This window comes from Sander lucioperca, chromosome 1 (genome assembly GCF_008315115.2).
Source record: "Sander lucioperca isolate FBNREF2018 chromosome 1, SLUC_FBN_1.2, whole genome shotgun sequence".
Lineage (NCBI taxonomy): Eukaryota > Metazoa > Chordata > Actinopteri > Perciformes > Percidae > Sander > Sander lucioperca.
Genome location: NC_050173.1, coordinates 20,380,970 through 20,406,912, shown reverse-complemented (window position 1 = coordinate 20,406,912; position 25,943 = coordinate 20,380,970). Strand labels below are relative to the sequence as shown.

Here is a 25,943-nt window from a genome sequence, read left to right as displayed (position 1 = left end):
GTTAATCACTGCTCAATAAATGGCTTTCTGAAACACAGACTAATTAGAGATTAAGAACACCTGGACTATGAAGTTTTGTACTAAAGTAAACAAGATTAATTTAAAACCACCTGTGCCAGTCTGAATTAGCTGGACTGAGGTTGCCTATAAAACATGGAATGGACCAAGAAACACCTAAAACATAAGGAACTGGAGAAGGAAATTCAAGGAAAGCAATGGCAGCAGAAAAGAGACTGCGATCAAAAAACTTTAGTGAGCATGAGAAAAGTCTTTTAAAGACAATAGTATCAAGACACCCGGTCATTGAAGACAAACAGCACACATCTGCTGTGGAGTCAAAGAAAAGGAATGCATTGAAATCCATCTGTAATGAATTTAATGCAAATGAACAAACATCCACAAGAACAATACAACAGCTTCAGGTAAGGGTTGTCAATTTGTATTACCTTGATAGCTGTATTTTATTACTGTTCTGTGATATCAATGGATTGGCACTACAGTATTATATTCGGTACAGGTTTTGTGGAAGAATATAAAAATCAACCTAAAAAAAACTGCTGCAGAAGCCCGAAGAGAGAGGTTTAAGACTGGTGGAGGACCTGCAAATAAAGATACTGATCAGTTGGATGACTTACTGACAGGAATAATGGAGAACCAGCAACCTTTGGAGAACATACCAGATGATGACCATCTAGACAGTTCAGATGAGGGATCACACACACATACTACAATGGGTATATTTTGGCATTTCGTACTCTCCTTTCAAACTTTCCTTTCTTTGTTTCATTCTCTTTCATTTGATGTGGAACATTTCTCATTTAATGTGCATTTATTTGATTATATATGAACTGTTCTTTCTTTCAAGGAGAAAGTCAAAGGGACATAACTGAAGCACTGCAAGGTATTTTACCCTCCACATCCTCAGAAACTAGGGTGGCAGTGTCTGCCAGTACCGGTCATCAAAACAAAAGAGTCACAATCCACGAAAAGCTGGCCATTGAATTTCATGAACACAAGTTGAAGTACCTTAAGGAGGAGCATGAAATGAAAATGGAGATCCTCCAAGTAGAACTGGAAATGAAGATGAAGGAGAGAGAGATGCAACTGTCTCAAATATCACAACAATGAATATGGAATAAAAATTGTTTATTAAATCATTTTTGACGTTTTGGGTGTTTATTTAATATACCAGACAAATACTTTTAAAATACAGTCATTCGCTCATTACATGTGAAAATGTATCAGATCCCAGCAGAAGTGTGACAAGGCAATGTCAAAAGTGACACAATGCAAAAACATCTCTGTAGGCAAGTCCTTCTGTGTGGTCTGTTGTAAATGGTGGTATATCTAGATTGTCATCCTCCTGTATCGGGGGATCTGGGCATCCATGCTGTTTCAGGTAGTTGTGAAGAACGGCTGTTGCAATGATAACGGTGCAGCATCTTCTTGGTTGGAATCTAAGTGTTTTCCGAAGGCACTGAAAACGACTCTTTCAAACCCCAAACATGCGCTCTACTAGTCCCCTAGTGCGCATATGAGCCTGGTTGTAGCGCCTTTGCTCAGTAGTTGTTGGGTGCAAGTATGGTGTAAACAGAAAATTCTTCTGAGCATACCCACTGTCACCAAGCAATATTCCCTTGTGATCTCCTCTTTCAAACTGAGAACACAGAGATGAGTTAAGGAAGATCCGGGAATCATAAGTTGCACCTTTCCAACGCGCAACAATGTTTGAAAACTGTAACTGGGGAGTGCATACACCTTGGACATTTATAGAAAACCAGTTCTTGCGGATCCTGTATTCCTCAGCATCTGGAGAAGAGGGACGTTTAATGGGAATATGGCTTCCATCTATGCAGCCTATGACTCCTGGGAAGTTCCCATATTCATAGAATTGTACCTTGTAGTTTGCCTGGGTCGCAGCATCAGGGAAGTTTATGTAATGTCTTCTCAATTCACAAATAGCCATGCATACTCTGTGAATGACTTTACATACTGTAGGTTCACTGACACCACATAAGTCCCCAGTTTCTCTGTGAAAGGTGCCACATGCCAAAAATCGTAAAGTTATGAGCACCTGCAGACAAACTGCTACAGGCCGTCCTCTTTGGGTAACAGATGAAAGCCTTGGTTCCAAAAGTGAAATGAGATCCACAACATTTACTTTATGCATTCAAAAACTATCTCGAAAACTAATGTCATCAAAGCATTACAATGGGTCACTTCTGTCAGCAAGAACTTGCCTAGCTGGTGGTATTCGTTGTTCTTCATTGACATACTCCAAGTAATCTATGTGTCTTCTTTAACAAACAACTTGTAATCTGAAGTTAAACCTGCCTCCTGGGTGGTTTAATTTAAGCCTCAATTTAGTCCTGAAGTATCTCTGATCTTCCTTCAGGAAATCAGTTTATCCAGGACTAGGCCAAGTCTAGGACTATTTTACAACATGACCAAGAAAGCAGATTTCTGTTAGTCTGTGTTAAAAGGCCTTTTCAGTCTAGGACTAGCCTTAATCTCTGTCTGGGAAACCGCCCCTTAATCTTTAGAATAAACTACTAAAGGTAGGTTACAACAAATTTGGGACTGGGGGCCTAAACTGAAAACTCTACTAATAGATTTTTGTGTGTAGATGTTTGTTTTGCAGGACGTGAGGATATGCATGACACCACTGTTTGCACAAGCAGTCCCAGAGTCACCACAATTTGACCACTATAACAGACTAATATTGTGCTGTATACACCATCATGTATAGGCTGCTTATTTATTCTTACTTCCTTATAGCCTATATAGGCCTATAATATGTATATTACTAGCTATAATTAGTTGATGATAATCTAGCATCTTCTCCCTTTATCAATATGCTAAAATGTTCTGATAGGATTACAGTTGCCTGTGAAACCATAACCGGAGATACAGTCTTTCTTTCCATCGTGAACTGTATTAAATAGGTCCTATTTGTTACCTGTATGTTGCATTTTAAATGCAGTCTTGGTTCTTGTTTGTCTTGGCAGTGACACTGGTCCTTGTTTGCGCACTTTTTGCCCATCCGACCCCGTCCTTAAAACTTTGCATGAGACCCTGCTGTTGCGTCACAGAGCCTGTCAAGGCCTAATTAAACCCAGATTGAGAAAGAGCATAAATCCAGCCCCCTTTTCCACGTACTTTATATACTGGCATGCACGCGCCCTGCAGTGGATTTTGGTCCAAGGGAATTGCAAGTTAATTTGTAACCACTGAGACACTTCAGGACGCTACAGGAAAGTTTTAACGCACAGCACAATGGCTGAATTCAAGGTAAGGCAGCGTTTACTCTATTTAACATTATTTTTAATAATACGATCGCGCCATCATTAACTATAACAGAAGCAGACTGGCTGGCTGAAGGGCGGCGTTGCCTTCCACCAATCAGAGTGGTGCATTCAGCAGCTGCCCAGCTGTGGTCTGAGACGCCTCGACAGCTTCACAGAACAATAATATTTCAGCGGAAAAGCCTCGTGTCAATAAAAAAAAAAAACATTTTACATACATGTATTTTAGTAAAAGTTAAAGTTCCAAACCTCCAAACCATTTAGTGCAGCATGGGCTCTCAGTGTAGGCTACATTAATTATTTCACTGGTTTGTCGATGCAAAAGCATTCTTATAATGTCTAAGGCGTTAGTGGAGTGTTGTGTCAGCTCGTTGGCATAGGTTTTCACTCAAAAGCATTTAAGAATGAACGTGACTAAATTACTTCTGACCTGATCTGACTGACAGTTCATGCTATTTTAACCTTTTTGCCAAATGTTGTTGTTGTTGTTTTTGCCCGTCTTGCTACTCTTAGTTGATTAAAACATTACATAAAATGTTTTCTTGAGGAACAAACTGGAGACTCAAAAACGCTTTTACGCACGCACCAAACACGCATGAACGCGCACATATGGAACCCATATGCCTGTGAGCGTGCTTTTTTGCAGACCAATAATGACTCAGCAAGATTTCTTTACATTGTGCCAAGTTTCTCTGTTGTAGGGGAAGACATAGTTCAGTCATAGTTGCTTGTGATCAGTGCCAGTGCAGTGCAGAAGAGTAATAATCCTATCATAATTGAAAATATTGATCAAAAAGTACTGTGGATAATTACTCTGTCGCTGTAACACAATAACACAAATAATGGATGACTGCAAGGGGGAAATTTGGCATAACCGCAGTTTGTTTTTATCATTGATCTAATGTGAATCAATATGACAACAATTAACAAAAAGACAAGCCTTAATGACAAGCCTTCCAATTTAATTATAACCAGCATGAACACATTTATCCTGCATTACAATGAAGCCACATGGTGTTTACATGTGATTTTTTATTTTATTTTTCACTTTAACTTGGCTTGACTTGAATGTCTCTTGCAGTACATGAGCGGTTTTGGGAACGAGTTCTCTTCTGAAGACCCTCGCTGTCCTGGATCTTTACCTGAGGGACAGGTACACACACATCCACAAAAACGCATTGGGATCATTATTTATTTACTCATTTTGCTAAAATGTTTTGCTTAGTGAATTGTATTGGAACATCATTGGAGTTAGGAAGTGTGACTCTTTCATAGTCAGCTTCAGCTTGCCTTTCTTCCTCACATCTATTGAGTCATTCTTAATCATTTGACTAACTGGCCTTATGTGACTGCAAAAGAAAAGAAAAATCAAACACTATATTGTGCTTAAGACAGACCTGTGCGGACACATCACATAACACAAAGTATGAACACCCTGTCTTAACACACTGTATTCTTTACAGAACAATCCTCAGGTCTGTCCCTATGGCCTCTATGCTGAGCAGCTCTCTGGCTCTGCCTTCACCTGCCCGCGGCCAGCCAATAAGAGGAGGTATGCATCTGTTCCTGACATTTAAATTAGCTCACTTGCCACTATAAGACCAAAATTAAGCCATAATGAATGACTTAACATTAGTTAATTTTTCTTTCTCCAGCTGGTTGTACCGCATCTTGCCGTCTGTCAAACATAAGCCTTTTACCGCAGTGCCCTGTGGAAACCTAACAGAGAACTGGAACGAGGTGGAACCTGACCCTAACCAGGTATAAAAGGGCTCAAAAGGAAGAGTTCCTGCTAATTTTGTCTTTGCTTCAAGTACAGAAACTGAATCTTGTTAAAGTGTCTGAAAACATGTTTTCATATTCTAAATGTTCCCTATAACACTTGTCTGCACCAATGAATTCCTTTAAATTCTCTGTATATACTGAATAAGTAGATTCTGACTCTGAGGTTTCTCTCACAGCTGCGATGGCTGCCGTTCACCATCCCCAAATCTACAGAGAAGAAAGTGGACTTTGTGGCTGTGAGTTTTTTCCCCCCATATTATTTTTTCATTAAAGATGCTCAGTTCACTAATTGCTATGTTGCAGGGTCTGCATACTGTCTGCGGTGCCGGAGATGCCAAATCTCGCAACGGCATTGGCATCCATGTGTACGCCTGCAACACCTCCATGGTTGACAAGTGAGTGTGTATTTGTGTGCAAATATGTCTTATCATATAACAAATAGATGCATTTCCACATATGAAACATCTATATAATAGCTAATATTATGATATTATAACTATAATATTTGGGTATACTTTAAAGATAATTTCCAAGCTCTCTCTCTCTCTCTCTCTCTCTCTCTCTCTCTCTCTCTCTCTCTCTCTCTCTCTCTCTCTCTCTCTCTCGCTCTCTCTCTCTCATTCCAGGTGCTTCAACAACTCAGATGGAGACTTTCTGATTGGTGAGAAAAAGGGCTGTTGGTGGTTTTCACTGTGATTCATCACGAGAACAATGATAGCTCAATCCTTGGCCCTTCTTCTCCTTCAAATTTTCTTTTCTCTGTTTGTCGCTCTAGTCCCCCAGCAGGGTAAGATCTTGATCACCACAGAGTTTGGGAAGATAATGGTCAAGCCAAATGAGATCTGTGTCCTCCAGGTGAGGTCTATGTTTTTCATTTCCCCAGTTTTCACACAGAAATGTACCACTGTGTCTGCCCCCACACCCCACTTACCATATTTTGAAAGACATGGTTTGGTACTTTTCAAAAATTACCGTAAAGATAAATAACAGTAGAAAGAGGTTTGAGCTACAGAAACCCTGACCACCAGGATGCCAGTTTTCCCAAACACATTGGTCCATGAACCCATAAGTCCCCCCAGCCTCGGTACATCCCACACGTGATTCATAACAGCTGTTCATTTCCCCTCACCACCACTTCTTATGTGTTTTTTTCCAGCAAGGGATGCGCTTCAGTGTGGATGTGTTTGGAGAAACCAGAGGCTATATACTGGAGGTGTACGGGGCCCATTTTGAACTCCCTGACCTGGGACCCATAGGTGTGTGTCTGTGCGATGTCTCTGAGTGTGGATATGTGTTGCGTATGTTCATCCTTTCTTTAAAGCTGCCACCAACCTCTTTGTGTTTGTTTCTTGCAATTACCTATAGTTGTCCAAAATATCTCAACAACTATTGAACGGATTGCCATAACATTTTGTTCAGGCATTCATGATCCCCAGAAGATGAATCCCAATGACTTAAGTGACCTCCTGACTTTTCCTATAGCACTACCATGAGGTTCATATTTTGGATTTTTAAGTGAAATGTCTCAGCAACTATTGGATTGATTGTCATGAAATTTGGCACAGATGTTTATGTTTCTTTGGGATGAATTGTAATAACTTTAGTGATCCATTAACTTTTCATCTAGCGACAACATCAGGTGAAGATGTCTTTTTTAAATAAGGATTTTATTGGTTTTCAACAAAAAACAAATGTTATACATTTTGCCATCATATCAATAGCGCACAGCTAGAAATGAAGAAAATACTATAAAAATTGTAAAAAGTAAAAAAATAAAAAATAAAAAAAATGTAAATACAGTATATATATATATATATATAAATTTATCGCACCGTTGTGACGAAAAGAGAGCTGAGCCAGAAGGCAAAGCTCTCGATCTACCGGTCAGTTTTCGTTCCTACCCTCACCTATGGTCATGAAGGCTGGGTCATGACTGAAAGAATGAGATCCAGGGTACAAGTGGCCAAAATGGGATTCCTCAGGAGGGTGGCTGGTGTCTCCCTTAGAGATAGGGTGAGAAGCTCAGTCATCCGTGAGGAGCTCGGAGTTGAGCTGCTACTCCTTTGCGTCGAAAGGAGCCAGTTGAGGTGGTTTGGGCATCTGGTAAGGATGCCACCTGGGCGCCTCCCTATGGAGGTGTTCCAGGCATGTCCAGCTGAGAGGAGGCCTCGGGGAAGACCCAGGACTAGGTGGAGGGATTATATTTCCAACCTGGCCTGGGAACGCCTCGGGATCTCCCAGTTGGAGCTGGTTAATGTGGCTCGGGAAAGGGAAGCTGTACTTTCTGTTTAGGCTTAGCAGATGTTAGCATGCAAACACGCTAAACTACAATGGTGAACATATGGATATTCATTTAACTTGCTAAACATCAGCATGTAAGCATTGTCATTGTGAGCACGGTAGCGTGCTGACGTTTAGCTAAGTATTGCTGTGCCAAAACAGTGTGTAGAATTTCAGTGTTTTGTGTATGTGTGCATATGTATGACCATGCGTGTATATTTTGCAGGAGCCAATGGTCTGGCCAACCCAAGGGATTTCCTGTGTCCAGTTGCTTGGTATGAGGATCGCACAGTGGCCACAGGTTACACTGTCATCAACAAGTACCAAGGAAAGCTCTTCTCCTGCCAACAGGTGTTTTGTTTTGGTGATATTTCCGTTTTTGTGTTAGTACACTCACATGTACACAGACTCATATGGCATACTTGCCCTATTACCCTATTTAGGTTTGCATACGCTTCAGTAAACACCATTGAGCCGCAACAAAACAGGAAACTGTCCAAGTGAAGCATATGATCCATTAACTGCTCCTGACGATTGAATTGCCATCCCTGATGATTTAATATCCAAGTGTTAGCTGTTATCCATTCAGCAGGTTTCCGCCTCGGCTCCCTTATGAGCCTTAATCACTCATAATTAGCTATGGCATTCTGGAGTTCCAGACTGTGTACCTGTGAAGCTTTGCTTTGTAGGAAAAACCTTTTTCCAAGTTAAGCATTAATTTCAGCATATTTCACTCGGGGAATGATCCGGCCCTCCCCAAATGTCCTGTTGGGCGCATAATTGGATCAACACATAATGTCTGAAAGGAGGTTTTTCTACTGAGACAGGGAGGAGGTGGGAGGAGAGGTTTTTTAGAGGCAGAGGTTGTTACTGTGGAAACCATGTCAAACCACACTGTTATTATTCATTGTATAAACTACACAAGGGCAAGATACTGTCTTTTTTGAAGCAAAACAAAAAAAAATTCCATCTCTTTCGCTGCCTCTACTTGAGTATCCGTGCCTTGTTATGTGCTGGGTGTCGGAGGTGGAGGCTGCTGGCTGCACCTGACACTCTTATCCTGTTGTCCACCCTTCCCCGAGCAAGGAGGGTGAGGCTACATGGGTAAGAAAATATGGTGGGGGGACGCGGCCGTCATCTCAGGGAAGATGCTGCTGCTCCCGTCTGGTCCTGCTGTTTTGTTCCCCCGCAGAGTGCTGAAATTGCTCAAATTAACTTATTATTTGCTCGACTGGGCCAATATGTTTGTGTTTTGTGTGCATATGTGTGCAAGTGCTTGCTCTCCTCCATTTTTTCCTTCACTTTAATCAAATGTAGTAGAGTTACCACAGATGAATGTCCAAGAGATGCACTGGGTTTCCCGAAGGCCTTTTGGTATGGTAGCTACAGTAAATCTGTGTGGTTAAGGCTCTTAGTGTTTATTAGTTATGTAATGTGTATGAATTTACTCACGCACATTTGTGTATGCATGTGTGTTTCATTGTTTGTGTGTACTAGCTGTTCATGTGTGGAAGTGTACGTGAGCATGTGTGCGAGGAGAACGGAGGTCACTAAGGAGGCAGTTTGAGTTGTAATGAACTATATTGATTTTAGAGCTGCTGTTGAATGTCTTTTTCGCAGTGGCATTATCAGAACAGAGAAACTATTTGAAATTGCTGTGGTTTTAACAATCAAGATAAAGAAATATCTCTGCACCCACTGTTACTGCCCCCCCCATAACTGTGCCACTCCATCAAAATGCTCAAAGTTTGGGAAAGTTTGATTGGGAAGCCAATTACCCCATAATACCTGGAGCCTATTATCACAAAGAACAGGGGGAATGAAAGAGAAGAAAGAAGCACACCCTCTTTCACAATCAACCCTTTTCATTATGACCATTTTTTTTCTCTTTATGTCAAGAAGTACTCTCTGGGAATTTAAGATTACAAAGACATTATTCATTATTCCTTTTTCCTTGTGAAAAGCTCAATTTAAAGTCTCTTGTGTTTACCGCTTGGGCAGACTCGTCTTATTTGTTTGGTTCTGTGCTCTGCACGTAGGATTTCTCTCCATTCAATGTGGTAGCTTGGCACGGGAACTACACACCTTACAAATACAACCTGGAGAACTTCATGGTTATCAACGCTGTGGCCTTCGACCATGCGGTGAGAGTCATGTTTAAAGACACACTCCAAAATACTACACTACTTTCCAATATGTGTACAAGAAATTCATTCATTTCTCTTTGCTTTATGCCTTTGAAGTCGTAATTCTCAAGTCACATATTGATCTTCCTGTAGGATCCATCTATCTTTACTGTGCTGACTGCCAAATCCATGCGACCAGGTGTGGCCATTGCTGACTTTGTCATCTTCCCCCCTCGGTGGGGTGTGGCTGACCGCACCTTCCGTCCACCATACTATCACCGTAAGACCATGATAACACGCACACACACACACCTTGCTTTACATTTTGCAGGGGAGGACAAGAAGACTTAAACAATGAATGAGAATACAGTTTGAGAACTAGGTTGTTGAGATGTGGCTAAAATTGAATCTTTATTTGAATGGAAATGTCCAATTCTGTCTTGTGAAGCTCATTGTAGTGTATCATGAAAATAATACAAGCCAGTCAGAAGCTGACATGTCCATTTACACAACCAGTTTCAAGACAGCAGGTGATAACAATCCACCTGCTGTACGGCCACAGCACCTTTTGTCTGTTTTCACCACAGATATATAAGGCCATCTAGTGGAAATCAGTGCCTTTCATACAGCAAACTGTACACGGTACAGTGTTGTTACAGCGCCTCCTGCTTGTCACTTTAGGTAACTGCATGAGTGAATTCATGGGTCTGATCAAAGGCCACTATGAAGCCAAAGAGGAGGGCTTTCAGCCAGGAGGGGCAAGCCTCCACAGCGCGATGACCCCACACGGCCCGGACGCTGAATGCTTTGAGAAGAACAGCGCCGCTGAGCTCCAACCTGAGAGGGTGGCTGAGGGAACCATGGTAAAATAAATATACATATAAAGCTTCAAGGTCAACTACAGAAGCAAAATTAAAAGTTGGAAATCCAATCAGTGCCACTAGTGATTATATCTGTTACATGCATTGTCTTCCCTTCCTTTAGGCTTTCATGTTTGAGTCATCCTTCAGTATGGCAGTGACCAAGTGGGGTCTACAAACATGCCAGAAACTTGACAAGAGCTACTACCAGTGTTGGGAATCTCTCCACAGCCACTTTAACCCCAACTGGAAGCCCAGCAAAAAGTAAAACAAAGGGAGATGAAATCTGAACCAAATATCATTGTTATACAAAAGACAAAAAAAGACCAGTTTGTGGAACTTGGCTTTCTTGTGTTGTTTGATGACGTTACAGAAGGTATGACGTCATTTATTTTATGCAACTATGCATGCAACTATGATTTGAGTTGCACTATAAAGATTCATACAAAGATTTGCTGTGTCATGAATTATGCTGCATAAATAGTTTCTGTACATGCAACTGTACAGGTCAGTCATGCTGAACATGTATGCTTTCTGTGTGGCTCTCCTGCTGTACTTTCACAGTTTGGAAATGAAATACACCATTAAATGGAAACTTTAATTTCCTGGAAAACTGAATACTAATATTAAGACTATGAGATTTGTTAAATATATAACACATTTTACCTCTTACAAATAACAAGGCAAACTTATAAGCAATAGAAGGCCGCCTTCTCAGCTCAACACACTCCCAGGTTTTGCTGATGCAGTAGTCTGGTATGACCAGTAGTTTGTGGTGGCTAATGTTGGCAAACTTTAGATATTTCTGTAGAACAGTCACGGAGTCATTTTACCGACTTGAATATCCTTCTCTACTGTGCCACTGTTATCCAAAATTCACCATTATCCCATAATTGTCATTCGTGGCCACAGTAGTTGTTTAGCAAGTTACATAGTCACATACAGTCTCCCTTTAAACTGGCTTACTCAAGGGCACAGCAGTGATCATTGATGATGAAGACGTGTATCTCATTTACTTTCCCTGTACAAATTTTAATGTATGTGGCAAGGGATTTTTGCTGGTGATCTTACTGTCATCAACAATGTTTTCCCTTCAACTAAAATGTAAACTCACTCTTGTTGTTTCCAAGGTGAGCCTCCCTGCCCCAGTGTCTACTGGTTAATATGCCACTCTAATACTTGTTGTATTACCTGGTCTGTGAACATGTAAATTGTGCCCACCTTCACAATACCATGTTTTCCCCAATTTTGCCTCCACCATTCCAAACCAGATGATTGTTTTTGACAATATAATTTTATTTGGTTAATAATAATTACACACGCAATGGCATCACTAGAACATAAAGGAGGTCTTTAGACATCGGCGCTCATGACGACAAACTGAACTTGCGCTCGAGGGTTCCAGCCTTAATCTGCTCTTCCTTCCTATCCTGTAAAACAGACGACAAATAGACGATGGGTTAATATAGTTTCCATGGCAACAAAGTCATATCACCCCCTTCACCTTCTGGACATTTTCTCAATTGCATGTTTTATGAGTGAGCATTTTGTGATTGTTGAGCAGTTTTTTTCTTCCCACAGAAAGAGGGACAAGAACATGATAGCCCAGCAGTGTGACAATTGCACCAAATTTTCTCTAAAATTTCTATTGGCGAGGATTGAGAAGGTGAATCTCCATGACAATGGGGAGGAAAATGAAAGCAGGCAGCATTTCAAATGAAGCCTTTATTTCAAACGTAAATGGAACTGACAAAAAAGAAATCCAGATCAACTGCGCACCTACAACGGAATAATGTGTCCCAACTAAATATCTTTTCAGATCTAAGATGCCATTCATCACCAAGTACCACATTTATGAATTATTTTAGGTGTCAGTGTATAAGACTGGCTTATTTTAGTGCTATAACATGGTAAAATGACCTAGTGTTCTCATGCCAATATGGTGTATATTATGCATTATATCAAATAAAGCACTGCTGTTTTGACCACCAGTTTGGCACCAAGTATTGTTAAAATAACAACAGAAAGATGCAATGCAAAGAAGACAGCAGCAGAGATTGGAAATAAAGCTCAGACACCTGTAGCACAATGGCACTAATTGAGAGAAAGGACTTTAACCTACTGTACCAACAATTTTTGTTTTCCAACACTGAAAATCAAGCAAGAGTGGTCAGTGCATCTTGTCTCATACCCTGTCTGTCTTGAAGACGTAGTAAAGGACAAAGAGGGGCACAACTCCAAACATGGCACCCATCAGAGATGTCTTGAAAGTGGGCTTGAAGGTTAAGTAGGGGTTAGCACGTGCATACACCCAGCGTGTCAGGGCAGGGTCTTCCTATAAAGACAGAAGTATGCAATTCAATTTCAATGATCGCCCTGTATAAACGGAATTGTTGCAGTTGAGAAAAAGTTGAAAGTCCAAAAATTATTTACTACAACAAGAGTATAAAATATATAGTATGACAAGGATGAGGATGATCATAATACAAAATTGTTGGGATACCTACCCTCTACCCTAAAGCCCTTTATTTTCATTAACACAATGAAAAATCAAAACACATTAAAACAACTTTAGGAGGGACAAAGGGAGAAAACTCTGGATAAGCAACCGATAAGGGATCCCTCTGCCGGGACAGACCTTTTTCATACAGTTTTAACATGTCTTGATCAAAAATGTACAGGTGTAAATAAAAAAATAATGATGGCTGAATTCCATATAGCTCTTTTGATTTTAAGGGTCATAGTTTTGTGCATGCTGGCTCACTGTCACAGCTTAATAGCACTCTTGAATAAAGATCAAGCCACCGTTAATATTATTAGTAACACCTGTGCTTTTCTTACTATGACGAGTCAAAATGTCTGCTGTGAAAAATGCCACAGTGTGTAAAGAATAGACAGTAGTTGCCGTTGTAGTACTACAATACAGAGAAACGCAATGACAATGACATGTATTAAGTAAATATTTAGTGTGACGAGTTGACTAGTTTCATGTACGCTTGTGTGTTTGTTTCAGTATGTTAGTGTTAGATCATAGACTGTTAATATACAGTCTGTGTGTTAGATAGGACACATGAACATGCAAATGTACGAGTCTACAACTGCAACAAAATATTTAATTGCAGTTTAACTGAAGCAGCTGGAGATGCAGTCTGCACTAGGCTCAGTTTAGTTGCCGAGTTGAAAGGGACGGGTATGTAGCAATTATCTCAACTTTTTAACTTTACTTTGTGCATTAACTTTCTCCATGGCAACACTGTAGCATTTGAAACAATTTAGAAGATATACACTACAGGAAGAAACAATACACAGACAGTAGAAGCGATACTGTGACGTTAGTTTTGTCAAAAATAAAACAATATTAATTCCATCCACACATTAACACAACATGCACATAAACAAGCGACACTAAACTATACCAATATTCCTTAGTATTACTGGGTTCGTGAGACTTGTGTGCCCTGGCATGCTAGGGTTAGCAAGTAACGTTAGCCTGAGCCATTTAAGGGTGACATTGCTCGCTAGCGGTTAGCCACTTACAATGAGCTCTTTTCTGTGCGGGTTATTGAGTTGCGTCTGATACTGCCTCTTTAGATTCGCTCGTAGTGCTGCCCTGTCTTCTTCGGAACGCCGGTGATTCGGCGAAAGGTTGAAATACTCATTTGGGTCCAGTGTTTTTGGCCGACTAGCCAAGGGCGCCTCTCGGTAGTCCGCCATGATTGTTTGATGACGGATGGAAATGGGGCGAACGTAAACTCGTGAAATCTCGCGTTGAACGTCCGAATCGTCACCACGGCAACATCAAACTTTCCCCAGCTGCGTGTGTTTAATGAAACAATGAGCGCAAATAACAGAAATCAAGAAAAGGACGAGAGTGTTCTGGCAGAAAGCGATGATGACTTTCAGTATGAAGAAGTATCTCTAGAAGATGACTGGAGTTTGACAGAAGGGGAGGAAGATTTTGAGGCAACGGTGAAAGCTATCCAAGACCGGGCAGAGGCCAGTGCTGCTGCTGCTGCTGCTCCTCCCAGCCCCAACGCGACCTCCATCACACACCAAGCCGAGGCCGTGGATGACTTCTTACGCAACTTTCTCTTTCAAATGGGCATGCCAGAAACCCTTGATTGTTTTCAGACTGAGTGGACCGAGATGGTGCTGAAAGGGCTGGTGGATACAGAACGGGTTGGTGTGGTACCGGACGTGTACACTGAAAACCAGAGTCTGGACAGGGAGCTGAAAAACGCGAAGCGGGAGGGGGAGGAGTACAGACTGGCAGCCTCTGCCGGAGCTGAGACACTGGCCAAGGTCCAGAAAGACAGAGACTTCCACCGGCTAAAACATAAGCGTGTTGTCCAGGAGAAAAACAGGCTCATCGAGGAGATGAGAAAACTCAAAGTACAGTGCAACAACTACAAACCTGCGGTGAAGCGGATGAATGAAAAATACCAAGCAGTTTTAAAGCAGACCATGCTGATGACTTTGGAGATGGACAAGGCCTTTGGACAGGCGACCAGAGCTCAGCACAACATCTCCTTCTGCGGGCCTGCGGGGGAAGAAGGAGCAGCCTGGACAGGAGAGCCAAGTGGCAAAGGGACAACTCATCCAGTGATCCGACCAAGACCTCCTACATCTGCAAATAGTCCAAGGAGTCAGACTAGGGTGAAGTCAGTGAAGGCAAATGTTTGTTGAAATAAATATTAAGTCTAACAGCCTAACTTTCCTCTAGCACAGGGGTCTTCAACGTTTTTTAAGGTGAGGACCCCATAACTGAAAGAGATGGAGCAGGCACCCCCTACTACATATAGCCTATTGTATAAAACTGAGTTGCATATTAAACTGGGCCTACAATAACGTGTAGGGCGGCCTAAAGCCTTTACACATACCTTTTTATGGTGCCCTACAATACTAAGCTATTAAAACATTTTTTTACATATTCATATATTATCGTGTTTTAATGTCAAACACACAGTGAATCCATAAGCTTAACTGATGGCTACCATAGTGGTACCAACACTTTCCTGATGTATTTACATTTTGTAAGACATTCTGGTTTTATTTATTTGTACTGCACTAGGCTATAGGTTATTTACTGACCATTGTCATAAATAGGCCTATGTGTGTGTAAGATAAGACTTTACACCCAAAACAGTACATGATTAGGCTATATAAAATAGTATGCACATATTTTATTTCATCCCCCATTTCCATTGGGATATTGACACATTGTATTACACGAAATAACAGCTTTTGATTCTTCTGCCTTCATGTCCAGTATAAAAATGTTTGATTCATTATTTTATTTATTATTTTGTTAGTTTTACCTTGATCTCATGTCCATCATGGTATACCCTCACACACTGATTTAAAAAAACAAACAAACTATTGTTATATTACATCCATATTGTTTACATATACTACCATACCAATACCAGCCACCTGTCGTTGAAGTTCAGACATGTTGCGTTGTAGAATATAACCACAAGAGGGCAATCTCTAGCAAGATTTGGTTACACAGCCACAGAGTGAATATCAACTAACTGCAGCTTCAGGTTAGACTAGAGAAGGGACATTTGTAGCAGCAGGGAATCTGCTGAGCTGCACTCAAAGATAAACCAGTGAAGTACCAGTATCATTCCTGCTCATATGTGTGCTCATTTTTCCCTTTGACAACCACAGAAATGCTACCACTCAACAGCATGGGGTTTGGATGGAAAAAGCCACTACACACAGTAGGTAGGCAGTAACATTATGGAGCTAATATTGCTCTTGCAGTGAAATTACACCAGACTCCTTGTGCAAAGATCACAATTCTTATATTGGCACAGTGCTATATTACTTTCCTAAATTCTTTGCAGCTATAATTTGTTTTGTAAGAGTTTATCTGGTTGTTGTACTTTGTTTTATTACACCAGGATGTTGGAATTTAAGTAAAGCTGAACTGTCATATAACACATTCACAGATATCTCGGTGGCTTTACAATTAGATTATGCAATACATAGATTTAACTTCTTACACAGAAGTTCTTTTTCTCCCTCTTCTCACGCTTCATACTGGAGTTGTAGAGTACAGAGATGCTGAGAGAGCTCTTTGATCTGGAGAGGCCCCGGCGAAGCTACAATATGTGTGACCAAATGATTTATTGTCCTCTCAGGACCTCTAAAGCGCCACCCGCTCTGCAGTTTTGAAACATTCATTTATGACTTCAAAACTCAATGTGAGACCACACTCCCGGGCCAAAGAGCCTTCTCTCTCTCTCTCTCTCTCTCTCTCTCTATCTCTCCATAATGTTCTGTTCAGAGAGAGATTTAGCCTGAAATGAAATATTAATATGTCTCTGCCCTGGCTGGCATCCGGCAGACCTGGATTTGGAGTTGAAATTTGGGAAGTTTCTGCGCTGTGTGCACAATAGCAAAAAAAAAGTCTTTTTTTTCTCCCCTATTTCTTTACTTACAGCCTGCGTCCTTCACTTCCACACCCCTTTATGTCTTCCTTTCCACAAAACATTTGGTATTTTATTCTTTATCGTACATCAGTGATGCTGACTGACGTTTATGTGGATGCACTCACTGTGCAAAGCTTCTGACAGATAATCGTGAGATAAAGATGTGATATAGACATGGAGGCAGTTAGAGACTGAGAGATGGAACATGAATGAAAAGGCATGGAGGATTTCTATCAGCAGCCTGTGCCACAGGGGCGTAGCACAAAATTCTGGGCCCTGTAGAAAGGCATTTTCTATGGGCCCCTCCCCGCATCCACAGCTATTCATTCTAGCATCTTTTTGGGCCCTCCTCACATGAGGGCCCTGGGTACTCAGTCCCCTTTTTCCCCCCCAGTCCGACGCCCCAGCTGTGTCACCTTGCAAGACGTAATCACACCCAGTAATCAGAAGTTGTTTTGCGCTGTTTTGGTCTTTCAAAATGACTTCGACATGCGAGCCTGGCTTGGAAAGTAGAAGTAGGTTTCTTTTCCGACCACAAGCTACAAGTACTTTTCTCCTTGTTCCTCACCAATGATCCCTGAAGTGGTTTGTAGACTTAGAGACAATGACCTAATGTGTTATGCATGCTCTTTGGTACTCATACTATTTCTTTGCCCAGAGACTCTATTAATCTGCTGCCCTTGAGGAATGTAACTAAGGAATGTTATGTTCCTTACCACCCTTGTTTTCATCTACAGTACATAATTGTGCCAATTTAGAGCTTTTGTAAATTTCACAAATTAAGTCAATGAGGCATTGGCTGGAGGCAGGAGACTCGGTATTTCCAGCCAACATTTTGTACCTCCCATGCCCATATTACTGTTTTCAGCTGGCCCGCCTCTCCCTCCCTACTTATTCCTCAGGTCTGAAGAGACATGGTTTTCTTTCACAGCCTTTATAAGAAGTTTTCAACTTTGTGGCTTCATCTTGAATACGTCAGGCTGATTGGAATTCCTCCACTGCCTGCCCGGCTCCCTGTGCTGCCCCCTCAGCTCCTCTCTCCACTGACAGCCCTGTCCACTTCACAGCCCGCAACGACCTTTGTGTCATACCAAAGAGAAAAGAGAATGAGAAGGACAAAACTTACGTTCCAGCCGACTTGGCTCAGGCTAAAGCAAACCTGCCTCTCGTCCCTTTCTCTCTCTGCATCTGCGCCTATTTCTCACTGAATCTTTGTCCTGTTTATGTACTTAAGTACATCCAGCTTTGAATTTTGATTGATTTATTGAGAGAGATTGCTTTAGCCTAGTTACCAGCCATATGTATGATGTGTTGGCTCCTTATTACTCGATATATTTTTAAGAAATGCTGCTTTCTCAATTCATCATCAATTCTCTCTGCCTTCCTATTCTAATCTATATCTAGGAAATTGATTCACCCTGTCTGATAATATTCTTTTCTTAATAAATCAGCTTTCCATGGACCTATGTAGTGGGCAGCGGGTCAAACTCAGCAGTATTTTCTGCTTTAATGTACTGAGCAGGGCAGAGATGGGGCCGTGGCAGTGACTAAGCAGGCATCCATCATCTCCGAGGAGAGCTACATAGATTAATTGCCCAGAGACGGAATCGACAGAATCCTGCATTTTTCTTTCAGCTATGCTCGTCTCAGCGCTTGGCTTTTATATCAATTTTCAGATTTCTCTGGCAATATTCACCCCAAAGCTGCCTGTGAATTGCTATGTGAGGACCCCTGATGCCTGGGCTGTCAAGATCAGTATCCAGCATGTTGTCGTTGGCATGTGAACATCTTGTAAAACCAATTTTGGTTAAGATTGTAATTTCTTTGCTTCTATTTGGTTAAGGAAATTCTTGAGAAACCCCTTTAAATACATGAAATGAACTTTAAAAAATGCATGGCGGTCAAGTTTAAACCAACAATGTTTCTTCTCAGTTCATGACATTTCATGATGAGTTCCAATCATAGCCAGTGTTTGATTTCCAACACAAAGTGGACCTCTGACTTGGGGCCCCAGAGGCCCCTGGTCAATCCATATCTGTTCTGTCCCCATCAGGACATTAGTTCACTTAAATGTTTTTCTTCTCCCATTGCTGGCAGTTGTTCCACATGCGTGTGTGTTCCTTTAAGAACGGTAGGACCATTGCACCATGGGATTTAGTCAGGAAGTTGAATGTGAGCAGGACAGCCTCATGGTTTGTGTTATGATCTCTCCATACTATCCGCTTCAATCTTTGACATTCCATGCCTTTGGTAGCATTCTCGGTATGTGAAATGGATACAGACATACTGTTCTTATATCTTTGTTAATTACTGTCAGTAAGTTTGATGTGCAATATGTATATTTTTGATGATGATTGATAGCTCATATTAGACTGACAGTATGCTTCAGTAAGCTAGTTTGCCACTATTGGGTTGTGCTACATTTTCAACCTTTCTAAATCAAATAAACTGAGTTACGACGATCCCAGTCTCCAGTGCTTGATGGTGGAAGGTGTTCAGCTGCTGGTCAGATTGCACAGGGTTACGTGGACAAGACAGTGAAACGAGAGCTTTCTAGCGGGCTGGACAACAAGTGTGAGCTAATTGGAGTTACTGCCTCTATATTACAGCTAAGAGAAGGCTACAACTAAAGCAAAGCTAACACAGGGAACCTCATCCTTTGCCACAACATGGAAGAAAAACAGGCGACCATGTTTGAGACCAGGTCTGCCACCTCATACTCTGGGAAAAGCTCAAGCACTTCATCAACAAGTAAAGCAGCAGCCATTGCATGTGCTAAGGCAGAGGCAGCAAAAGCACGAGTTGTCTTTGCTGAAAAAGAAATGCAAATGAAGATAGAGAGGGCACGCTTAGATGCATCACTAGACATATTGAAAATGGAAAAAGAAGCCATTGCTGAGGCAGAGGTCCTTGAGGCAGCCGCAGACACCGATGGGGAAAAATGTAGCTGCTAAATAGACCTCCCACTCGAGCCTAAAAACCCTGAAGAGCGTACTTCTGAATATGTGCTTCAACATTCCGAATCACACAAAAGTCTTCAGTCAATGCCGGAAATGGAACCCATTAATGAGTATGAGTTAGGATATGTAACTTATATGCCGCATCAAGAGAGAATTGTTCCAGCTCCACACATTAACCAAGTAAAGGACGACAACACCCTCCTTCCTAGTAATGTTCCTACACAACAGGCAGTGAAGGTTGAACCTAGAACAGACCTATAGACCTATACTGCTAAAGGGAGAGAGAGCGATGGTTGTATCAGGAGAGGAGGAATAAATGACCGTATCCATCCACCAGCTCCCCACCACAGCACTCCATTAGCAGGTAACCCACATGACAGTCAAGGCATGACAAACTTTGTAAGGTTCTTTGCTCGCCGTGAACTTGTCAGCACTGGACTGCTACAGATTAATGATCGCCCTGAAAGCTTCAGAGCCTGGCGAGCTTCATTCCTCAACGCAATCAGAGGCCTATACCTATCAGCTGGGGTGGAGATGGACCTCTTAGTCAATGGCTAGGAAATGAGTCTGCTGGACATGCAAGGCGGATCAGGGTGGTTAATGTAAACCAACCTGAAAGAGGTCTTACAATGGTGTGGGAAAGACTGGAGCACTGTTATGGATCGCCAGAGGCCGTAGAGAGTGCACTCTTCAAGAGACTTGACGTGTTCCCCGTGATACATAATAAAGATTCCCAGAAATTGAGAGAGCTGGGGGATCTGTTGATGGAGGTTCTTTCTGCCAAGGCTGAGGGAGATCTACCGGGCCTAGCCTTCCTGGATACCTCACATGGCGTCAACCCCATTGCACGAAAGTTACCCTACAACTTGCAAGAGAAATGGATAAATGAAGGCACACGGTACAAACAACAAAACAGAGTACCGTTTCCCTTTTTCGTGGACTTTGTCTGCCACCAAGCAACCACTAGGAATGACCCTAGCTTCGACCTCACCATGTTCAACACATCCATGTCCAAATCAGACAGGCCTGCCCCCAAGCAAAGCAATCAGAGAGCAAAACTGAAGTGTCTTCCCCCTCCAATGCCAAGAGGACCGAAAAGAAGACTGAGGAGCCTGACAGGCAGTGCCCCATACATAGGAAGCCTCACCCTCTGCAAAGATGTCACAGTTTCAGAGGGAAATCTCTTGAAGACCAAAAAGCCTTTCTTTAAGACAACAGGATATGCTCCTGTGAACCTAGTCTTCCTGAGGAGGATATCTTTGAAATTACAGATCCAAAATCGGATCCAGAAGTTCGACCTCAAGTGTCTACTCTGAGCACCACTGCCTCAAATGCACAGCTTGGATCACAACACTTGACACAGGTCATTGAATCGTGCTGTTACCTGCTTGATCCACGTGGCTCGACTCTTCAAGAAAACATCGTCATTAGGACTAAGTAAATGCACAGGCTGGCATTACTGCCAGACGGCATACCCAGTGGATGAGCTCTCTCATCATTCGTATGGTGCAGCAGGAAAGCTATGCCACAGAGCTTGAATGCCTAGGGAACCGGGAAGAAATCCCAGAAAAGAGCACTCTTAAGGTGTGGACGCCAAGGGGGTAAGCTTCGCTTCAGAGCTCGAACCTCCTTTGGCGCCATTTTAATGCTACCAAACGATCACTTGATGTTAGCATCCCATTGACTGCCATTCATTTTGACGTCACTTTAACAGTGAATAACTTTACATCTGAAGTGTTTAAAGACTTTATTTGTCCATTGTTTATTTCTAAAGAAACACGACAATGTATAAAAGGCTCCATTACCTTGTATCTCATGTTATGGCTCCGTAGCAGACGTTTTTATAAAAATAGGCTAACGATTATGTCATAACCACGCGACATACTGTCGCATAGTAGGGGAATTACCGTATAGTACAGGAGAAGCTCGCAGGCAGTTTCGACTTACATTAGCTGTTTAAGTTTAATTGCTAATGTTAACTAGCATTTTAGTTAGCAATAATTAGCCTGTGTCCATGTTATCTCCTTACATATACCTACACTGTCCTTCTCTGCAAGATTGGGAATGATTGAGATTTCTCATGGCACAGCTACCAGAAGACTTACAAAGAAAAGTGCTTCTAATATCCTTTATCCTTTACGGGATCTGTTGGTCCATTCTTATATACTGTCTATGGTCCTGGCCAAGAAATAGCCAGGACCAATAATAGCAAATAACCCCCCATAAAAGTGCAAATTGTTGTTTTTATACTTTGAAGCCGCAGCCAGCAATCTTAGCTTAGAATAATGAGCTAGCTAGACACTGCTTAACTTAGCTTAGTTTTTATACAGATTAAACAAACAAGATATACCATGATAACTTGTGAACTTTTGAGGTGAGAAATGTAAAACTATTCCTTTAGTGAGGTTATGTTCAATCAACTGATATTGTCTTGTCCTGCATGCACGTAACCCTGTGCAATCTGACCAGCAGCTAAACACCTTCCACCATCAAGCACTGGAGACTGGGATCGTCGTAACTCAGTTTATTTGACTTAGAAAGGTTGAAAATGTAGCACAACCCAAGATAATAGTGGCAAACTAGCTTACTGAAGCATACTGTCAGTCTAATATGAGCTATCAATCATCATCAAAAATATACATATTGCACATCAAACTTACTGACAATAATTAAAGACTTATTCTGCATGAGAAGGGTAGCAGCGGTGAGCATCATTTGATCTGCTGGATCAGTGGATATTGGACCCAAGCGTCTTGCGTTTATGATGGCTGCTACTCCTGCCAGACTAGTTGCAAGAGTCTCATGAGTGAGCTTTGAGGATCCTTCCTGCTGGAACATGGAATCCATGATTCTCCGGGCTATGCCTATCATCCTCTCCCATACGCTGCCCATGTGAGAGGAGTGAGGTGGGTTAAATGTCCATGTGCAGCCCTCTTCAAATAGGTACCTCATCACATGGAAACTATCTATGTTTGATGGAACTTTGAGCTCCTTGAAGGCCCTAATAAAATTGGTGCCTCTATCCGAGCGGATGTGTTTCACTGGACCGCGGATGGAAATGAACCGTCTGAGGGCATTTACAAAGCTTGAAGTATCCAAGGACTCAATGACCTCAAAGTGCACTGCCCTGATACTTAGACAGGTAAAGATCACTGCCCAACGTTTGTTGTTAGAGTGGTCACCTCGTTTGCCTTGCGAGAATGGACCAAGGCCCAAACACGTCCAGACCAACATTCGTGAAGGGAGGCTCAATGCTTAGGCTATCTGCAGGTAAGTTGGCCATTTTCTGGGATAGAAATGTGCCACGGAGTTTACGGCATGTGACACACTTGTAGATGACACTGCTTACATGTCTTCTCATTCCAACTATCCACAGGCCAGCAGTGCGAATAGCACCCTCTGTAAAAAGGCTCCCTTGATGACGTGTCTTGTGATGTGGTGGCTACCAGGAATTACTATAGGGTTCTTTTCATCACGCTCCAATTTTGCCTCTGTGATGCGGCCTCCAACTCTCAATAAGCAATTATCATCGATGAATGGATCCAGTTTCTTAAAAGGTGTGGACACACAGAGCCAATAATCGGCTGTCTGGCGAGGTCAGTGACTCGAGTCTGTTCGGTGTGTTCCGTGCCGTCGTCCGTCTGAGGGGCCGTCGTCCTTCATTTTGGCCGATTTGACATGTATAATCGGCGGGGCGGGCACTGCCGGCAGTCGGACTCAAATGATCCAGCGTGACTAGTCTCTCCCAATCTTGCAGAGACGGAGAGCGTAGGTATATGTAAGGAGATAACATAGGCACAGGCTAATTATTGCTAACTAAAATGCTAGTTAACATTAGTAATTAAACTTAAACAGCTAACGTAAGTCAAAACTGCCTGCGAGCTTCTCCTGTACTATACGGTAATTCCTCTACTATGCGACAGTATGTCGCGTGGTTATGACACAATCGTTAGCCTATTTTTATAACAACGTCTGCTACGGAGCCATAACGTGAGATACAAGGTAATGGAGCCTTTTATACATTGTCGTGTTTCTTTAAAAATAAACAATGGATAAAAAAAAGTATTTAGACGCTTCAGATGTAAAGTTATTCGCTGTCAAAGTGACATCAAAATGAATGGCAGTCAATGGGATGCTAACGTCGGGTAATCGTTTGGTAGCATCAAAATGGCGCCATAGGAGGTTCGAGCTCTGAAGCGAAGCTCTACCCCCTTTGGCCAGGACCTGTCACTTCCTGAAGTCTTATCCTGGCCATGAGGTTGCCAGGGAACTAGCCTCCAGTATTTATGCTAAGCTAAAATAAGCTAATAATCTCTTGATTCTACCTTCATATAGCATACAAACATGATATCAGGTTAATTAATCTAACCCGTGGTAAAAAAGTGTTGATCAGAACTATTCCTTTAAACCAACACTGCTGATATTTTATGTTGCAGACTAATTTGTATCCAATTGAACCCATTCACAACATCATAGCAGTCTATATGCTGTATATCAGTAATGTGTAGGCTAATAGCAGCAACAAGGTACACTCTATGACTGTAGCATCAACATTTTGCATTAACTGTAGTTCATGCATGCCATTAGAGACTGTGACTACAAAGTTTGATCTAAATTAGATTTCAGCAGTGTCAGAGACATTTTGTAGACCTTTTTGTTTTTAGCAACAAAATGAAGACAATGCAGTTGGCAGACTGCCTCTGGATGTGCAGATAAAGGCTTTGTTTATAAAAGGAAGCTGACAGAGCCTGGAAAAGTCAATGAGTTCTGCATTGGCCCATAAATAACCCTCCCGCTGCCATACATGTTGAAAGGTCAGCAGGCTGATATATTGAGCTGACATCACAACACTGTTACTGATGACTTACACATATCAGACATACATCTTGATTTGTCTCTCTGTCTTTCTGCCTTTCCTTCATTAGGACCAGAGTGATGTGACAGGGCCGAGCCGCTGTGACAGCAGTTAGAGTCTTGACAGGCAGAGTAAGGGAGGCTGTTTGTGGGAGGTGATGTCAGGTCAAAGAGGGGTGACAGAGGTGAGGGAAGACAGCCAACGCCCTGTATCTGATCTGATGGGAAGTGGCAGGACATGAAGAGAAGCAGCCAAATTCAGCCTGAAAGCGTGATCATAGTGTGAGGTCAGCGGGAACAGGAATGGACAAGGAGAACCACTCTAGTCATACTGAGTAGGGTTAGGGAATACCTTGTCTTGACTGTCAATCACAAATAAATCACACTTCGCAGAGAGTCTGCAGTTGCTACAATACTTTCTTTACTTTTACGGCACGATGCAATGATGTTAAAACATAATTCCAGTTTATTCCAACTTGGGTTGATTTTTTTTTTTTTTTAAGTTTTGGCCTTATGCAGTTACGATAAAATTACACTGAGCAAAGTAACTGCTGTGATCTAGGAACACAGCAACATTGCTACACTGTAATCTACCAGTCTGAAAAACACAAGCTGTTAGGCTATCAGACAGGTTGTAAACAAGCCAACAGTAGCAATATTTTAGGTGTGCTCACTTTTGGGTTTTACCTCCAAGTATGAAATATTGCTAATAATCCCTCATTGCGTAGGAAAACTGTATGCAGGTATAGGTCAACAGAGAACCAAGAAGTCTGTAAATTGTGATGGATGTTGACAACAGTTTGGCCATTTTACCATTCATTTTCTCTTTCAAATAAAAGTTGGCTAAGCCTGATAATCAGACTACATTGCCATTTTATTTTATGTTATTCATTGAGCCTGACATTGTGTTCATGTTAGCCAATTTGAAAAACCCGCCAGTAGTGATATCAGTCCCTTGTCCCACCAAAAGCCGTAGTGGTTGCTAGGAGAAGTTTTAGCTAACCCTTTTCACCTAATTCTAAGAAATATATAAACTTTTTGGGGAATACACTTCTTACCAAGAGTTAGAAAAGAACATTGATTCCACTCTCACATCTGTACACTAAATATGAAGCTACCTATAGCAGTCGTACTGACTGTACAGATGTTGTCACCTTTTTAACAGCTAGTTTCCAGACTTTCTGATAAGCTAAATCAGCCCATCAAGCAAATTTTCTAAATTATCAGTCTTTCCTTTTAAGAGTTGTTATTTCTGTAAGTTGACTTACAACATGTGTAGCTGCGTCGGTCACTTCCAAGCTTGCCACCATTTTCTGTCGCTATTTTTGATAAA

At 41.8% G+C, this 25,943-nt stretch overlaps 4 protein-coding genes and 1 long non-coding RNA gene across 6 annotated transcripts in view; 4 read left to right on the top strand and 1 right to left on the bottom strand.

Moving 5' to 3' along the window:
* Nucleotides 1-356: 356 nt before the first annotated feature.
* LOC116037857 lies at nt 357-1,157 on the top strand. The gene is made up of 3 exons (XR_004101965.2): nt 357-422; nt 518-734; nt 866-1,157. It is a non-coding gene; the product is annotated as an uncharacterized LOC116037857 (long non-coding RNA).
* Nucleotides 1,158-3,072: 1,915 nt separating this feature from the next.
* Nucleotides 3,073-10,969, top strand: hgd (homogentisate 1,2-dioxygenase). Its single transcript, XM_031281921.2, has 14 exons — nt 3,073-3,291; nt 4,387-4,458; nt 4,769-4,857; nt 4,961-5,066; nt 5,267-5,326; nt 5,394-5,485; nt 5,717-5,751; nt 5,866-5,945; nt 6,247-6,346; nt 7,597-7,721; nt 9,410-9,514; nt 9,650-9,776; nt 10,178-10,359; nt 10,481-10,969. Exons 1-14 carry the CDS (start codon nt 3,277-3,279, stop codon nt 10,622-10,624), a joined length of 1,332 nt encoding a protein of 443 aa, XP_031137781.1. The 5' UTR covers nt 3,073-3,276; the 3' UTR covers nt 10,625-10,969.
* Nucleotides 10,970-11,631: 662 nt separating this feature from the next.
* On the bottom strand, nt 11,632-14,150 carry ndufb4 (NADH:ubiquinone oxidoreductase subunit B4). The gene is made up of 3 exons (XM_031281926.2): nt 13,894-14,150; nt 12,548-12,691; nt 11,632-11,786 (listed from the first exon to the last, which is right to left on the bottom strand). The coding sequence occupies exons 1-3, from the start codon at nt 14,068-14,070 to the stop codon at nt 11,724-11,726; spliced, it is 384 nt and encodes a 127-aa protein (XP_031137786.1). The 5' UTR covers nt 14,071-14,150; the 3' UTR covers nt 11,632-11,723.
* LOC116037858 (myosin VIIA and Rab interacting protein) overlaps nt 13,422-25,943 on the top strand; it is a 153,414-nt gene continuing 140,892 nt past the window's right edge. Inside the window, exon 1 of the mRNA XM_031281917.2 lies at nt 13,422-13,546. The gene's annotated coding sequence lies outside the window, so the exon portion shown is untranslated. The remainder of the gene's footprint in view (nt 13,547-25,943) is intronic.
* LOC116037861 (sperm-associated antigen 16 protein-like) lies at nt 14,140-25,053 on the top strand. 2 transcript variants are annotated; one of them, XM_031281924.2, is made up of 2 exons: nt 14,140-15,012; nt 24,682-25,053. In XM_031281924.2, exons 1-2 carry the CDS (start codon nt 14,191-14,193, stop codon nt 24,724-24,726), a joined length of 867 nt encoding a protein of 288 aa, XP_031137784.2. In that variant the 5' UTR covers nt 14,140-14,190; the 3' UTR covers nt 24,727-25,053. The 2 variants fall into 2 exon arrangements, with proteins under 2 accessions (XP_031137784.2, XP_031137785.2); XM_031281925.2 differs by having other exon boundaries at nt 14,140-15,017.

Excerpts from the sequence above, each read along its gene's own strand:
- hgd (XM_031281921.2), top strand. Across the intron at positions 5,946-6,246 it reads ATGAGATCTGTGTCCTCCAG|CAAGGGATGCGCTTCAGTGT; the intron begins GTGAGGTCTATG and ends GTTTTTTTCCAG. Across the intron at positions 9,515-9,649 it reads CTGTGGCCTTCGACCATGCG|GATCCATCTATCTTTACTGT; the intron begins GTGAGAGTCATG and ends ATCTTCCTGTAG.
- ndufb4 (XM_031281926.2), bottom strand. The coding sequence starts at position 14,070 with ATGGCGGACTACCGAGAGGCGCCCTTGGCTAGTCGGCCAAAAACACTG. Across the intron at positions 12,692-13,893 it reads CGCACAGAAAAGAGCTCATT|GAAGACCCTGCCCTGACACG; the intron begins GTAAGTGGCTAA and ends CTGTCTTTATAG. Across the intron at positions 11,787-12,547 it reads ACGTCTTCAAGACAGACAGG|GATAGGAAGGAAGAGCAGAT; the intron begins GTATGAGACAAG and ends TCTGTTTTACAG.
- LOC116037861 (XM_031281924.2), top strand. The coding sequence starts at position 14,191 with ATGAGCGCAAATAACAGAAATCAAGAAAAGGACGAGAGTGTTCTGGCA. Across the intron at positions 15,013-24,681 it reads GTCCAAGGAGTCAGACTAGG|GACCAGAGTGATGTGACAGG; the intron begins GTGAAGTCAGTG and ends TTCCTTCATTAG.